General features: G+C 42.9%; 1 protein-coding gene across 1 annotated transcript in view; it reads left to right on the forward strand.

Moving 5' to 3' along the window:
- Nucleotides 1–6606: 6606 nt before the first annotated feature.
- LOC149467745 (serotransferrin-B-like) overlaps nucleotides 6607–12249 on the forward strand; it is a 38101-nt gene continuing 32458 nt past the window's right edge. Inside the window, exons 1-3 of the mRNA XM_089671219.1 lie at nucleotides 6607–6735; nucleotides 10527–10681; nucleotides 11909–12017. Coding sequence (XP_089527345.1) covers nucleotides 6693–6735; nucleotides 10527–10681; nucleotides 11909–12017 — 307 coding nt within the window. The 5' untranslated portion in view covers nucleotides 6607–6692. The remainder of the gene's footprint in view (nucleotides 6736–10526; nucleotides 10682–11908; nucleotides 12018–12249) is intronic.

The following is a 12249-nucleotide window of genomic DNA, read 5'->3' on the forward strand; positions in this document are numbered from 1 at the left end:
TTGCCTCTGTTTTATACTGTTTAAAAAAGTAATAAAAACCATTGAAATAGAAAATCTATGGGCTGAGGGTGAACACAGTAGTAAAGGCTTTTTTTCCTAATTTATAATTTAATGAGCTTTGTTTAGGTTTTTCTAGCATGTTTAGAACTCACACTTAGAATTTATACAGAGAATACACAGTGTTAAGACCCTGAACTAGGTCTATTTATGGACTTGTTGGAATAGTATAGTTAATAGACTATCTATTAATAGATGAAAAAGACACAAGTTCATCTAAGTCAACCAACAGAAAAAAAAAACAAATAGAAAATCTCCATATACACATTCCTATACCAACATTTGATCCAGAGGAAAGCAAAATAGCCCAATAAAGTATAATCCAATTTTCTCTAGCAGGGGAAAATCCTCCCTGATCCCCAATCAGATACTGTATTCCCTGAATCAACCATCAATGGTGCTAGCTTGAAATAAAAGCCTTGTTCTGTACACCAGGAGGCCAAATTATATAAACTCAAACTCATCCATTAAGGTTTCATTGCCTCTGAAGTTAACAAGTGGGTAGAGGTCCCAAAATTCTGATGGGGTCCCCCACTGACCTCCATGCTGTCATTGATAACGAACAGCAAACATATGGCAGGGTTGCCAGGGAGGGCAGCGTGCCCTCCAGGACAAGACACAATTGCTCTAGAGTGCAAACTATTTAGACCCATACCCATCAGTCACCTGTGCAAGGGCCCACATGATTGGCTAAGGCAGAATAAATATGCATGCTGCCTATTAAAAGATCAGTCTACTCAAAGCTACTATTTTATGCTTATGGTTCAAATTCCCTACTAGCTGGTAATGTAAATCAAGAGTGTGAATTGTGAGATGTGCTTGCCATCGTTCCTAACCTCTGCTCTGCCTAATTTTAAGCCTGAATTTCCCTGCAACATTTGTGGTGTGTAGGTGTGACAGTACTGGACTATTAGGAGCAAGGTGGTAATATTGTTGGATATATCATAGACTTTAGTCCCTTCACAGGGACTGATGTGCATTGAAGGTTCCATGTAGATGGAGCTTTTTCTGGTCTCGAGCTGCTGCCTTTCTGATGGTCTCTAGGACAGCGGTTCTCAACCTGGGGGTCGCGACCCCTTTGGGGGTCGAACGACGCTTCCACAGGGGTCGCCTAAGACCATCGGAAAACACATATTTCCGATGGTCTTAGGAACCGAGACACCGCTCCTCGCCGCCGCCGCCGCCACCGCCGTCGCCGCCACCGCCGTCTCCAGGTGTGGGCGGGATGACATGCCGCCCCTGTCATCTGGACACACCTCGAGATCAATCCTCGCCTGTGATTGGCCGCCGGCACTGTAGCTCAGGCACACAGGCGGCCAATCACCGGCAAGGAGGTGGAGCTTGGAGAGGAGGGGCCGAGCGGCACCGCGAAGATCGAGCGAGTGAAGAGGAGGAGAGCGGCCGGAGAAGGAAGACAGCTGACAGGTAAGTGTCGGTACCATGGGAGAGGGAGGGAGCGAGCGAGCCCAGGCTGGAGCAGGGGTCAGCAAGGTAAGTATCACTGGTGTCAGTGGTAATAGTGCCCCATCATTGGTGTCACTAATACCAATGATGGGGCACTATTCCTCCCACTGACACCAATGATGGGGCACTATTCCTCCCACAGACACCAATGATGGGACACTATTCCTCCCACTGACACCAACGATGGGGCACTATTCCTCCCCCCACTGACACCAACGATGAGGCACGATTCCTCCCCCAAATGACACCAACGATGGGGCACTATTCCTCCCCCACTGACACCAAGGATGGGGCACGATTCCTCCTCCCACTGACACCAACGATGGGGCACAATTCCTCCCCCCACTGACACCAAGGATGGAGCACAATTCCTCCCCCCACTGACACCAAGGATGGGGCACTATTCCTCCCCCCACTGACACCAAGGATGGGGCACTATTCCTCCCCCCACTGACACCAAGGATGGGGCACTATTCCTCCCCCCACTGACACCAATGATGGGGCACTATTCCTCCCCCCACTGACACCTATGATGGGGCACTATTCCTCCCCCCACTGACACCAAGGATGGGGCACTATTCCTCCCCCCACTGATACCAATGATGGGGCACTATTCCCCCCACTGACACCAATGATGGGGCACTATTCCCCCCACTGACACCAATGATGGGGCACTATTCCTCCTCCCACTGACACCTATGATGGGGCACTATTCCTCCCACTGATACCGATGATGAGGCACTATTCCTCCCACTGATACCAATGATGAGGCACTATTCCTCCCACTGATACCAATGATGAGGCACTATTCCTCCCACTGACACCAATGACGGGGCACTATTCCTCCCACTGACACCAATGATGGGGCACTATTCCTCCTCCCACTGACACCTATGATGGGGCACTATTCCTCCCACTGATACCGATGATGAGGCACTATTCCTCCCACTGATACCAATGATGAGGCACTATTCCTCCCACTGATACCAATGATGAGGCACTATTCCTCCCACTGATACCAATGATGAGGCACTATTCCTCCCACTGACACCAATGACGGGGCACTATTCCTCCCACTGACACCAATGACGGGGCACTATTCCTCCCACTGACACCAATGACGGGGCACTATTCCTACCACTGATACCAATGACGGGGCACTATTCCCCCCACTGACACCTATGACGGGGCACTATTCCTCCCCCCACTGACACCTATGACGGGGCACTATTCCTCCCCCCACTGACACCAATGACGGGGCACTATTCCTCCTCCCACTGACACCTATGACGGGGCACTATTCCTCCTCCCACTGATATCAATGATGGGGCACTATTCCTCCTCCCACTGATACCAATGATGGGGCACTATTCCTCCCACTGATACCAATGATGGGGCACTATTCCTCCCACTGACACCAATGACGGGGCACTATTCCTCCCACTGACACCAATGACGGGGCACTATTCCCCCCACTGACACCAATGAAGGGGGCACTATTCCCCCCACTGACACCAATGACGGGGCACTATTCCTCCCACTGATACCAATGACGGGGCACTATTCCTCCCACTGATACCAATGATGGGGCACTAGTCCTCCCACTGACACCAATGAAGGGGGCACTATTCCTCCCACTGACACCAATGACGGGGCACTATTCCTCCCACTGACACCAATGACGGGGCACTATTCCTCCCACTGACACCAATGAAGGGGGCACTATTCCTCCCACTGACACCAATGACGGGGCACTATTCCTCCCACTGATACCAATGATGGGGCACTATTCCTCCCACTGACACCAATGACGTGGCACTATTCCTCCTACTGCAAAATTACAGTTATGAAGTAGCAACGAAAATAATTTTATGGTTGGGGGTCACCACAACATGAGGAACTGTATTAAGGGGTCGTGGCGTTAGAAAGGTTGAGAACCACTGCTCTAGGAGAACACTCAGTGGATGGCAAAACTCTGAGGTGGGTATTGAGGAGTGCCCAGTATATTCTGCTATAAGTGCAGGTTTGACAGTTTGAATCAAGCCCTTACATAACACATATAACTCAACAGCACTGCTCTTAACTTATAGTGCATAAAACAGACTACTATCTATGTGCGCAATAGTCCAATAAAGTGCATTACGTGCAATCCATAAATAAAGTGCAGTCCGATAATAAAAGTGTCACTGTGCAGTAGATGTATTTGTAGGTGCAAAGATCGTGCTGTGCTCCCTTCCTTTCTTTACCCACTCACCGAATGATGTCCACTCTTAATACATAAGAGTCAAATTCGCTTGAATCACCAGCTTTTACAAGAGGGTTCTCCTCGCTATCATTTTGGCAACACCTCGCCAGATTTCCAGAGGATAGTATGTAAAGAGGATCCAGCGGTGCTTCTGGCATAGCAATACATGCCTGTTAAACAAGTTACTTTGTGAGTGTAATTTTTGTTTTTAAGTATAATAAAGAATACGGGATTACAATATGTATGTCTTATGATCCTCTTTACATACTATCCTCTGGAAATCTGGCAAGGTGTTGGTGAAATGATGAACTTTGTACCTACAAAAACATCTACTAAACAGTGGCACTTTTATTATTGGAGTGCACTTCATTTATAAATTGCACGTATTGCACTTTATTGGACTATTGAGCACATGCATAGTAGTCTGTTTTATGCACTATAAGATAAGAGCAGCGCTGTTGAGTTATATATGGTTTGGTATAGTAGCAAAAGGTGTTATCCTTTATACACAGCAGCAGCTCTAGAAACTTTAATTTGATTTTCACATGCTGATTTTTTGTAAGTATTTTATTCGGGATTTATAACATACAGTTGCAAGAAAAAGTATGTGAACCCCTTGGGATTACGTGGAGTTTTGCATGAATTGGGCATAAAATGTGCTCTGAACGTCATCTAAGTCACAACAATAGAAGAACACAGTCTGCTGAACATAATACTACACAAACATTAGATGTTGCCATGGTTTAATTGCACATAACATGTAAACATTCACAGTGCAGGGAGAAAAAAGTATGTGAGGCCCTAGCTTAATGACTTCTCCCAGAGCTAATTGGAGCCAGGAGTGAGCCAACCTTGACTCCAATCAGTGTGATGATATTGGATGTGTTGCTGACAGCTGTCCTGCCCTTAAAAAACACACACCTGTTTTGGGTTTACTGGTTTCAAGAAGCGCTGTCTTCTCTCAGAAGACCTACGATCAAGAATTGTTGACTTGCATGAAGCTGGAAAGGGTTACAAAAGTATCTCCAAAAGCCTTGATGTTCATGTGTCCACGGTAAGACAGACTGTCTACAAATGGAGAAAGTTTAGCACTGTTGCTACTCTCCCTAGGCTTGGTCGTCCTGTAAAAATGACTGCAAGAGCACAGCGCAGAATTCTGCATGAGGTAAAGAAGAATCCTAGAGTGTCAGCTAAAGACCTACAGAAATCTCTGGCACATGCTAACATTTTTGTTGACACATCTACAATAAGGAAAACATTAAACAAGAATGGAGTACATGGGAGGACACCACGGAGGAAGCCATTGCTGTCCAAAAAGAATATTGCAGCACGTTTGAAGTTTGCAAAAGAGCACCTGGATGTTCCACAGCACTACTGGCAAAATATACTGTGGACAGATGAAACCAAGATTGAGTTGTTTGGGAAGAACACACAACACTATGTGTGGAGAAAAAAAGGCACAGCACACCAACATCAAAACCTCATCCCCACTGTAAAACATGGCGGAGGGAGCATCATGGTTTGAGGCTGCTTTGCTGCCTCAGGGCCTAGACGGATTGTTGTCATTGATGGGAAAATGAATTCCAGAGTTTATCAAGACATTTTGCAGGAAATCGTACGACCATCTGTCCGCCAACTGAAGCTCCGCAGAGGATGGGTGATGCAACAGGACAATGACCCAAAGCATACAAGTAATTCAACAAAACAATGGCTGCAACAGCACAGAATACGCCTTCTGGAGTGGCCCAGTCAGAGTCCTGACCTCAACCCAATTGAAATTCTGTGACATGACCTTAAGAGAGCGATTCACACCAGACATCCCAAGAATATTGCTACACTGAAACAGTTTTGTGAAGAGGAGTGGTCCAAAATTACTCCAGATCGTTGTGCAGGTCTGATCTGCAACTACAGGAAATGTTTGGTTGAGGTTATTGCTGCCAAAGGAGGGTCAACCAGTTATTAAGTCCAAAGGTTCACATTCTTTTTCCTCCCTGCACTGTGAATGTTTACATTTTATGTGCAATTAAACCATGGCAACATCTAATGTTTGTGTAGTATTATGTTCAGCAGACTGTGTTCTTCTATTGTTGTGACTTAGATGACATTCAGAACACATTTTATGCCCAATTCATGCAAAACTCCACGTAATCCCAAGGGGTTCACATACTTTTTATTGCAACTGTAGCTCGGGAGTATCACATCAAAGTAAGCCCTTACATAAGTCCCCTGGTTGTATGTAATTGTGAGTCCATTCATACCAACAGTTTCAGCCCTGAGGAAGGAGGAGGTATTTCTCCAAAAAGATGATGCATTCATCTGATACCTTCAGTAAGTACACTTCGATTTGATCTTTTTGTGTCATGAACTTTTGTAATTAGGTGCACCTCAATACCCTCCCCAGAGTTATGCCATCTTGCATCATTTCTGTTTTGTAATTTGGATCAAAAGGTTAGCTATAGAAATGGTATACACCTCTCTTTTCCAGAATCCCAGATAGATAAAAACTGGTTGGAAATCTTGTGATGTCTACACGTAACTAAAATTACAGTTTTTTGTGGACTGGCCTCTCAATCCCCTGCTACATCCTAAACTGCAGTGAGCTTTATGGAGAAGAAATTTGGAGGTTTCTCTAGCATTTGCACTGGGAAAGGGTTACTTCTTAACATCGTAACTGGTCAACCAAAGAAAAACAAACTTTTATGCCAATGATTGCAGTTTCCAGCAAATATGAATGAGGGCATTGAGAAGATTATAAAAAGAAAAAAAAGGTGGAGTGTAATATTGGGAAATATAAAAACCATAACCTTCCTGAAACACCACATCTCACACAGTAATGCACTTGTCTGAATAAATAATATCTCTACACTAACGGATATGTGACAGTACATGAGAACACTCTCATTCTGGTCCCCAGAGACAGAAGACGATGGCTCCCTACTTTTTGGTAATCTTATGCCTCAGAATGCTAGGTAGGTGAAATCAACACTTTTGACATTATTAATAGAATATTTACTAATGATAGGCTCAAAGATTACTTCTATAAATTAATATCACTAAACTAGTCTGAAGGTTTAATAAATACTGATTTCATACGTACATGTCAGACTGTATCTGTAACTCTGAAATCATAACAGCTTGCTTGGAAATTGTAGATAGATCTATGAAAAGAATAGGTAATAGATGTACATATTTTACCACTCTGACGTTCTAATAAATCTGTTTAAAATATAACAACAAACACTAGAGATACTATGCACATATTTGTTGTCATACAGAGGTACATCATAGAATCAAAATAGGAGGCATTTTTTTTTATCTAAACAAATTTATATTAGTGATCCTTTGTATAATCTATAAATGACACAGAGACATCCAACACATAGACCTGCATCTGTATGAGTATGAAATGTAAGCCTGGGATCAACACTTTTTTAAGCCATCATCTTTATCTAGTCAATTGATCTTCCAACCATGTCGAAATTGAAGGTTCTGGACTATGTAAATCTAATGTTTCCTTCTTTACTATCAGCTTACTTTCATTTTTTACTGCTATGCTGGATGTTGTGTTGCACTATCCCCTCCAGTCAGCAGAGGAAGAATCATAGCCAGGAAAGCTTAGGGACTTCAATGCAGAATGGTGAGGATCATGGGAATTGTAGTCTGAAACATCAATCACAGAATGAGATTTATGGATCTTTACAATACAGTTCCAATAGGACATATGGGAGGAAGGGTAGTGGTGGAATAGCTTTTAACAGACTGCGATAAGAACTTCCTCTTGGCACTGAGGGAAGCAATGAGAGCACATGTGCTGTATACAGACCAGACTGCTGAGAGGCCAGACCAGCAGAGAAACCTGAGGCAGCACACCACAGATTGCAGCAATCGCATCTGAACTGTTACTGCAGGGAAACCACAGCATCCTCTCACTCTCTACTTCTCACTGCTGAATCTCCAGAGGCATTCTATGGAGAGACTGAGGGGACTCCCTTTCTTCAGCAAGAGTTCACAGCCACGCCTATATGTTTAGCACTACATGGATATCATGCTATGTTGCAATTTTAGGCAAACACCTGTATATTATATTTAAAGCCCAAATTAAAAAAAAATTTTAAAAGTTAAGTGCTCATTTTGTCCAGTGGAGGGGAGAAAGCCTTATACTCACTTGATCCTCCCCTCCACCTGCAAACAGCATTCCCTCATGATCCAGTGGTGGACTGTTCTTGGCGTCCTCATATCCAGAGTAGGTCTGTGGAGCCTTCTCTGGGGCTTGATGTCATCAGGAACAGTTTACCGCTCAAGACCGCTACAGCAAGGAGATGCAAGAGCTGCAAGGACTGGTCCTGTGTGGGGAGGATCAGAGGATCAGGAAAGTATACCATATCTATCTTTATCTGTCCCCTAGGCAAAAACAAGCAATTTCCTGCACTGCAATGGAAAACTTAAATTTTCAGCTTTAATAATTTCTCTTAACAGACAACTGTACTCTGCTTACAGACCAGAACCTAACATAGTAAGGCAAACAGCAATTAAAAACTGCAGCTGCACAACAGTTATGTGCAACCAATCAACAGGTATCTTACATTGTTCTGTATGCCCTTAAAGTAGATGTAAACCCAATCGCTGAAATCTAATAAGCATTAACATGGTAATATAAAAGTTCAAATGTTACTTTCAATATTTTTAAATATGCAATTTTGATTACAATAATAGCTGATGACACTGCCATGATAATCTTTCCCATTATAGGGTGACAAATACATCCCAAATACTCTCCTGCAATACTACTCTATTATATGAGCCCCTGACGGAAAGTACAAGTGGCCATAGCAGTAAACATTGCGCTGGCATGGTCCACTGTTATAACATTAAGGAAGTTGGTCTGGAGCAATGATATGGACAGGAAGTGGCTGGAAAAGGTTTATAGCTTTGTACACTTTAAAACCTATGTAACATCTTCAACCTTCCTTGCCATATTGCTATTTTTGTACCCTGCATGCGACTTATCTGTTTTGCATGTACAGTGCCTTGAAAAAGTATTCACACCCCTTGAAATTTTCCTGATTTTGTCATGTTACAACCAAAAACATAAATGTATTTTATTGGGATTTTATGTGATAGACCAACACAAAGTGGCACATAATTGTGAAGTGGAAGGAAATGATAAATGAGTTTCAAAATGTTTTACAAATAAATATTTGAAAAGTGTTGCGTGCATTTGAAGTGGAACCTATTGCCTTCAGAAGTCGCCTAATTAGTAAATGGAGTCCACGTATGTGTAATTTAATCTCAGTATAAATATATGTTCTGTGAAGCCCTCAGAGGTTTGTTAGAAAACATTAGTGAACAAACAGCTTCATGAAGGCCAAGGAACACACCAGACAGGTCAGGGATAAAATTGTGGAGAAGTTTAAAACAGGGTTAGGTTATAAAAGAATATCCCAAGCTTTGAACATCTCACAAAGCACAGTTCAATCCATCATCTGTAAATGGAAAGAGTATGGCACAACTGAAAACCTACCAAGACATGTTTGTCCACCTAAACTGACAAGGGGAAGGGGAGCATTAATCAGAGAAGCAGCCAAGAGGCCCATAGTAACTCTGGAGGAACTGCAGAGTTCCACAGCTCAGGTGGAAGAATCTGTCCACAGGACAACTATTTTTCATGCACTCCACAAATCTAGCCTTTATGGAAGAGTGGCAAGAAGAAAGCCATTGCTGAAAGAAAGCCATAAGAAGCCTCGTTTGCACTTTGCTAGAAGCCATGTGGGGGACACAGCAAACATGTGGAAGAAGGTGCTCTGGTCAGATGAGACCAAAATTGAACTTTTTGGTCTAAAAACAAAATGATATGTATGGTGGAAAACAAACACTGCACATCACCCTGAACACACCATCCCCACCATGAAACATGGGATTGGCAGCATCATGTTGTGGGGATGCTTTTTTCAGCAGGGACAGGAAAGCTGGTCAGAGTTGATGGGAAGATGGATAGAGCCAAATACAGGACAATCTTAGAAGAAAACTTGTTAGACTGGGGCGGAGGTTCACCTTCCAGCAGGACAATGACCCTAAACATACAGCCAGAGCTACAATGGATTAGTTTAGATCAAAGCATAATCATGTGTTAGAATGGCCCAGTCAAAATCCAGGCCTAAATCCAATTGAGAATCTGTGGCAAGACTTGAAAATTGCTGTTCACAGACCCTCTCCATCCAATCTGACAGAGCTTGAGCTATTTTGCAAAGAAGAATTGGCAATAATTTCACTCTGTAGATGTGCAAAGCTGGTAGAGACATCCCCAAAAAGACTTGCAGCTGTAATTGCAGTGAAAGGTGGTTCTACAAAGTATTGACTCAGGGGGGCTGAATACAAATGTACGCCACACTTTTCAGATATTTGTTTGTAAAAAATTTTGAAACCCATTTATCATTTTCCTTCCACTTCACAATTATGTGCCACTTTGTGTTGGTCTATCACATAAAATCCCGATAAAATACATTTACGTTTTTGGTTGTAACATGATAAAATGTGAGACATTTTATGGGGTATGAATACTTTTTCAAGGCACTATATATTCTGTAATTTTTCTCCTTATCTTTTCAATAAAAAATATTGTACCAGAAAAAAGATGGAAGAGATCAGCAGCAATGCAAAAAGAGATGTCAAACAGTACTTACTTTTTTTTAATGAAAACCTTTTTGAAAGTGAAAAAATAATCTCTGACAGTATAAATAAATGTATTTCTCTTATCTTTTAGATTTGTCCCTGGCTGCTCTCAAAATTGGCTGGTGTGTGACATCAATAAGTGAACATAAAAAGTGTAAAGAACTGACAAGATCTTGTAAGGTTCCAGACCTTACACTTGTCTGTGTGAAGAAATCCACTCTGGAGGAGTGCTTCACTGCTATTAAAGTAAGTATCTGCAGGTAAATATATTAATTAAAATGGCTGCAAAGGATAAATATATTTCTGTGTTCTGCTCCCCCCTGCCCCCCTAATACTTACCTGAGCCCAATCTCAATCCAGTGATGTGCAGGGGAGCAGTCTCTCCTGGCTCTTTCCCACTCCATTGGCTCAGACACAGCAGCGGGAGTCATTGGCCGACAATCACAATCAGTGAGGAAGGATAGGGGTCAATGGACACACAGAGCAGGGCTGGGGGGTGTGCACACACAAGTGCCCCCATAGCATTCAGCTTGCTATGGGGGCACTCAGCAAGGGGGAGGGGCCAGGAGTGCCAACAGGGGACCTGAGAAGAGGAGGACCGGAGCTGCTCTGTGCAAAACTTTTAGCACCAGCCACAATAAGTATGTAAATCACTCAGAATGTATGAGGGCCCATTCACATGTAAGTGTTCATTTGAGGTACATATTAATGTGCATTGCATTAGGGCAGCCTTTCATTCAGTCACAGCCCTTTCATGGTAAAAAAGTACATGACTCTTTTTTGGCATTAACCTTTGCCTTAACCAATAGTTCTTGTGCAAACTTCAGAACAGCTCATGCCCATGTGCTAGGTGAACCAAACTTACAGACAGAGCTGTATGTATAGTTAGACAAGCCTTGGTACAAACTTTGGACAAGGACACTTGTTGGAAACTCTCCCTTTTGCCTCTTCCCCTTGTTACCCCCTAATAACATCCAAAATAAAGCAGAGCACACCAGGTGGAGAGGTACTATAACAGGGTGTTCCTCAACAGCTGTATATCTGGTGACCATTGCATGGACTATTTCCTATGAATCCCCTGATTTTGTTGATGGGACATCACAGATCAGGATCCCACAGCCAAGAGCAGATTGACATAGAGAGATGTTTCACTATGATCTATACCACATGCCAGTTCTTCTATGGGAAATGTTCTTGTTACAGCACCTCTGCCCACCCTGCTCTACTTTATTGTTAATGCTACTAAAGGGCAATATCAGGCACATGGGGGCCCAACACTGGCTTTCTATGGAGCAGGGGCCCATTTGGATCTGTGATTGCTGCAACTTCTTTTTTATGGCCTTGAATACAAATGGTTTCTTGGTGTGTAATTCATCTTATACAGTATCTTCTTACAGCTTTATTTCCAAAGCTTTATATAAATTGCAACATGGCATTGTGGTACACTTACATTGTTGGAACTTTTATTTGCAGGATGGAGCAGCAGATGCAATTTCTGTGGACAGTGGGAATGTATTTAAAGCTTCCCTAAACCCATACAATCTGAAGCCAATCATGGCAGAAAGCTATGGATCACAAAAAGGTACCGATGTACTTTGAATTTTATATGATAAAAAGAAGCTAAAGACAACAAAGCATGGAAACCTACACCAACCAATCTGAATTAATCTAAAAGTGATTGAAACTAGTGATGAGCGAATGAGTGTGAAAACTAGACACATTGGTAAAAACAGCAGAGAATCATATTAGTCATTATTGTCTTTTTCAAAATATATAAATGTGCAGCGCTGCGATGAATATAGATATAACAATAT

Source organism: Staurois parvus, unplaced genomic scaffold, assembly GCF_062004578.1.
Source record: "Staurois parvus isolate SC_StPar_1 unplaced genomic scaffold, SC_StPar_1.0 ptg000102l, whole genome shotgun sequence".
Taxonomy (NCBI): domain Eukaryota; kingdom Metazoa; phylum Chordata; class Amphibia; order Anura; family Ranidae; genus Staurois; species Staurois parvus.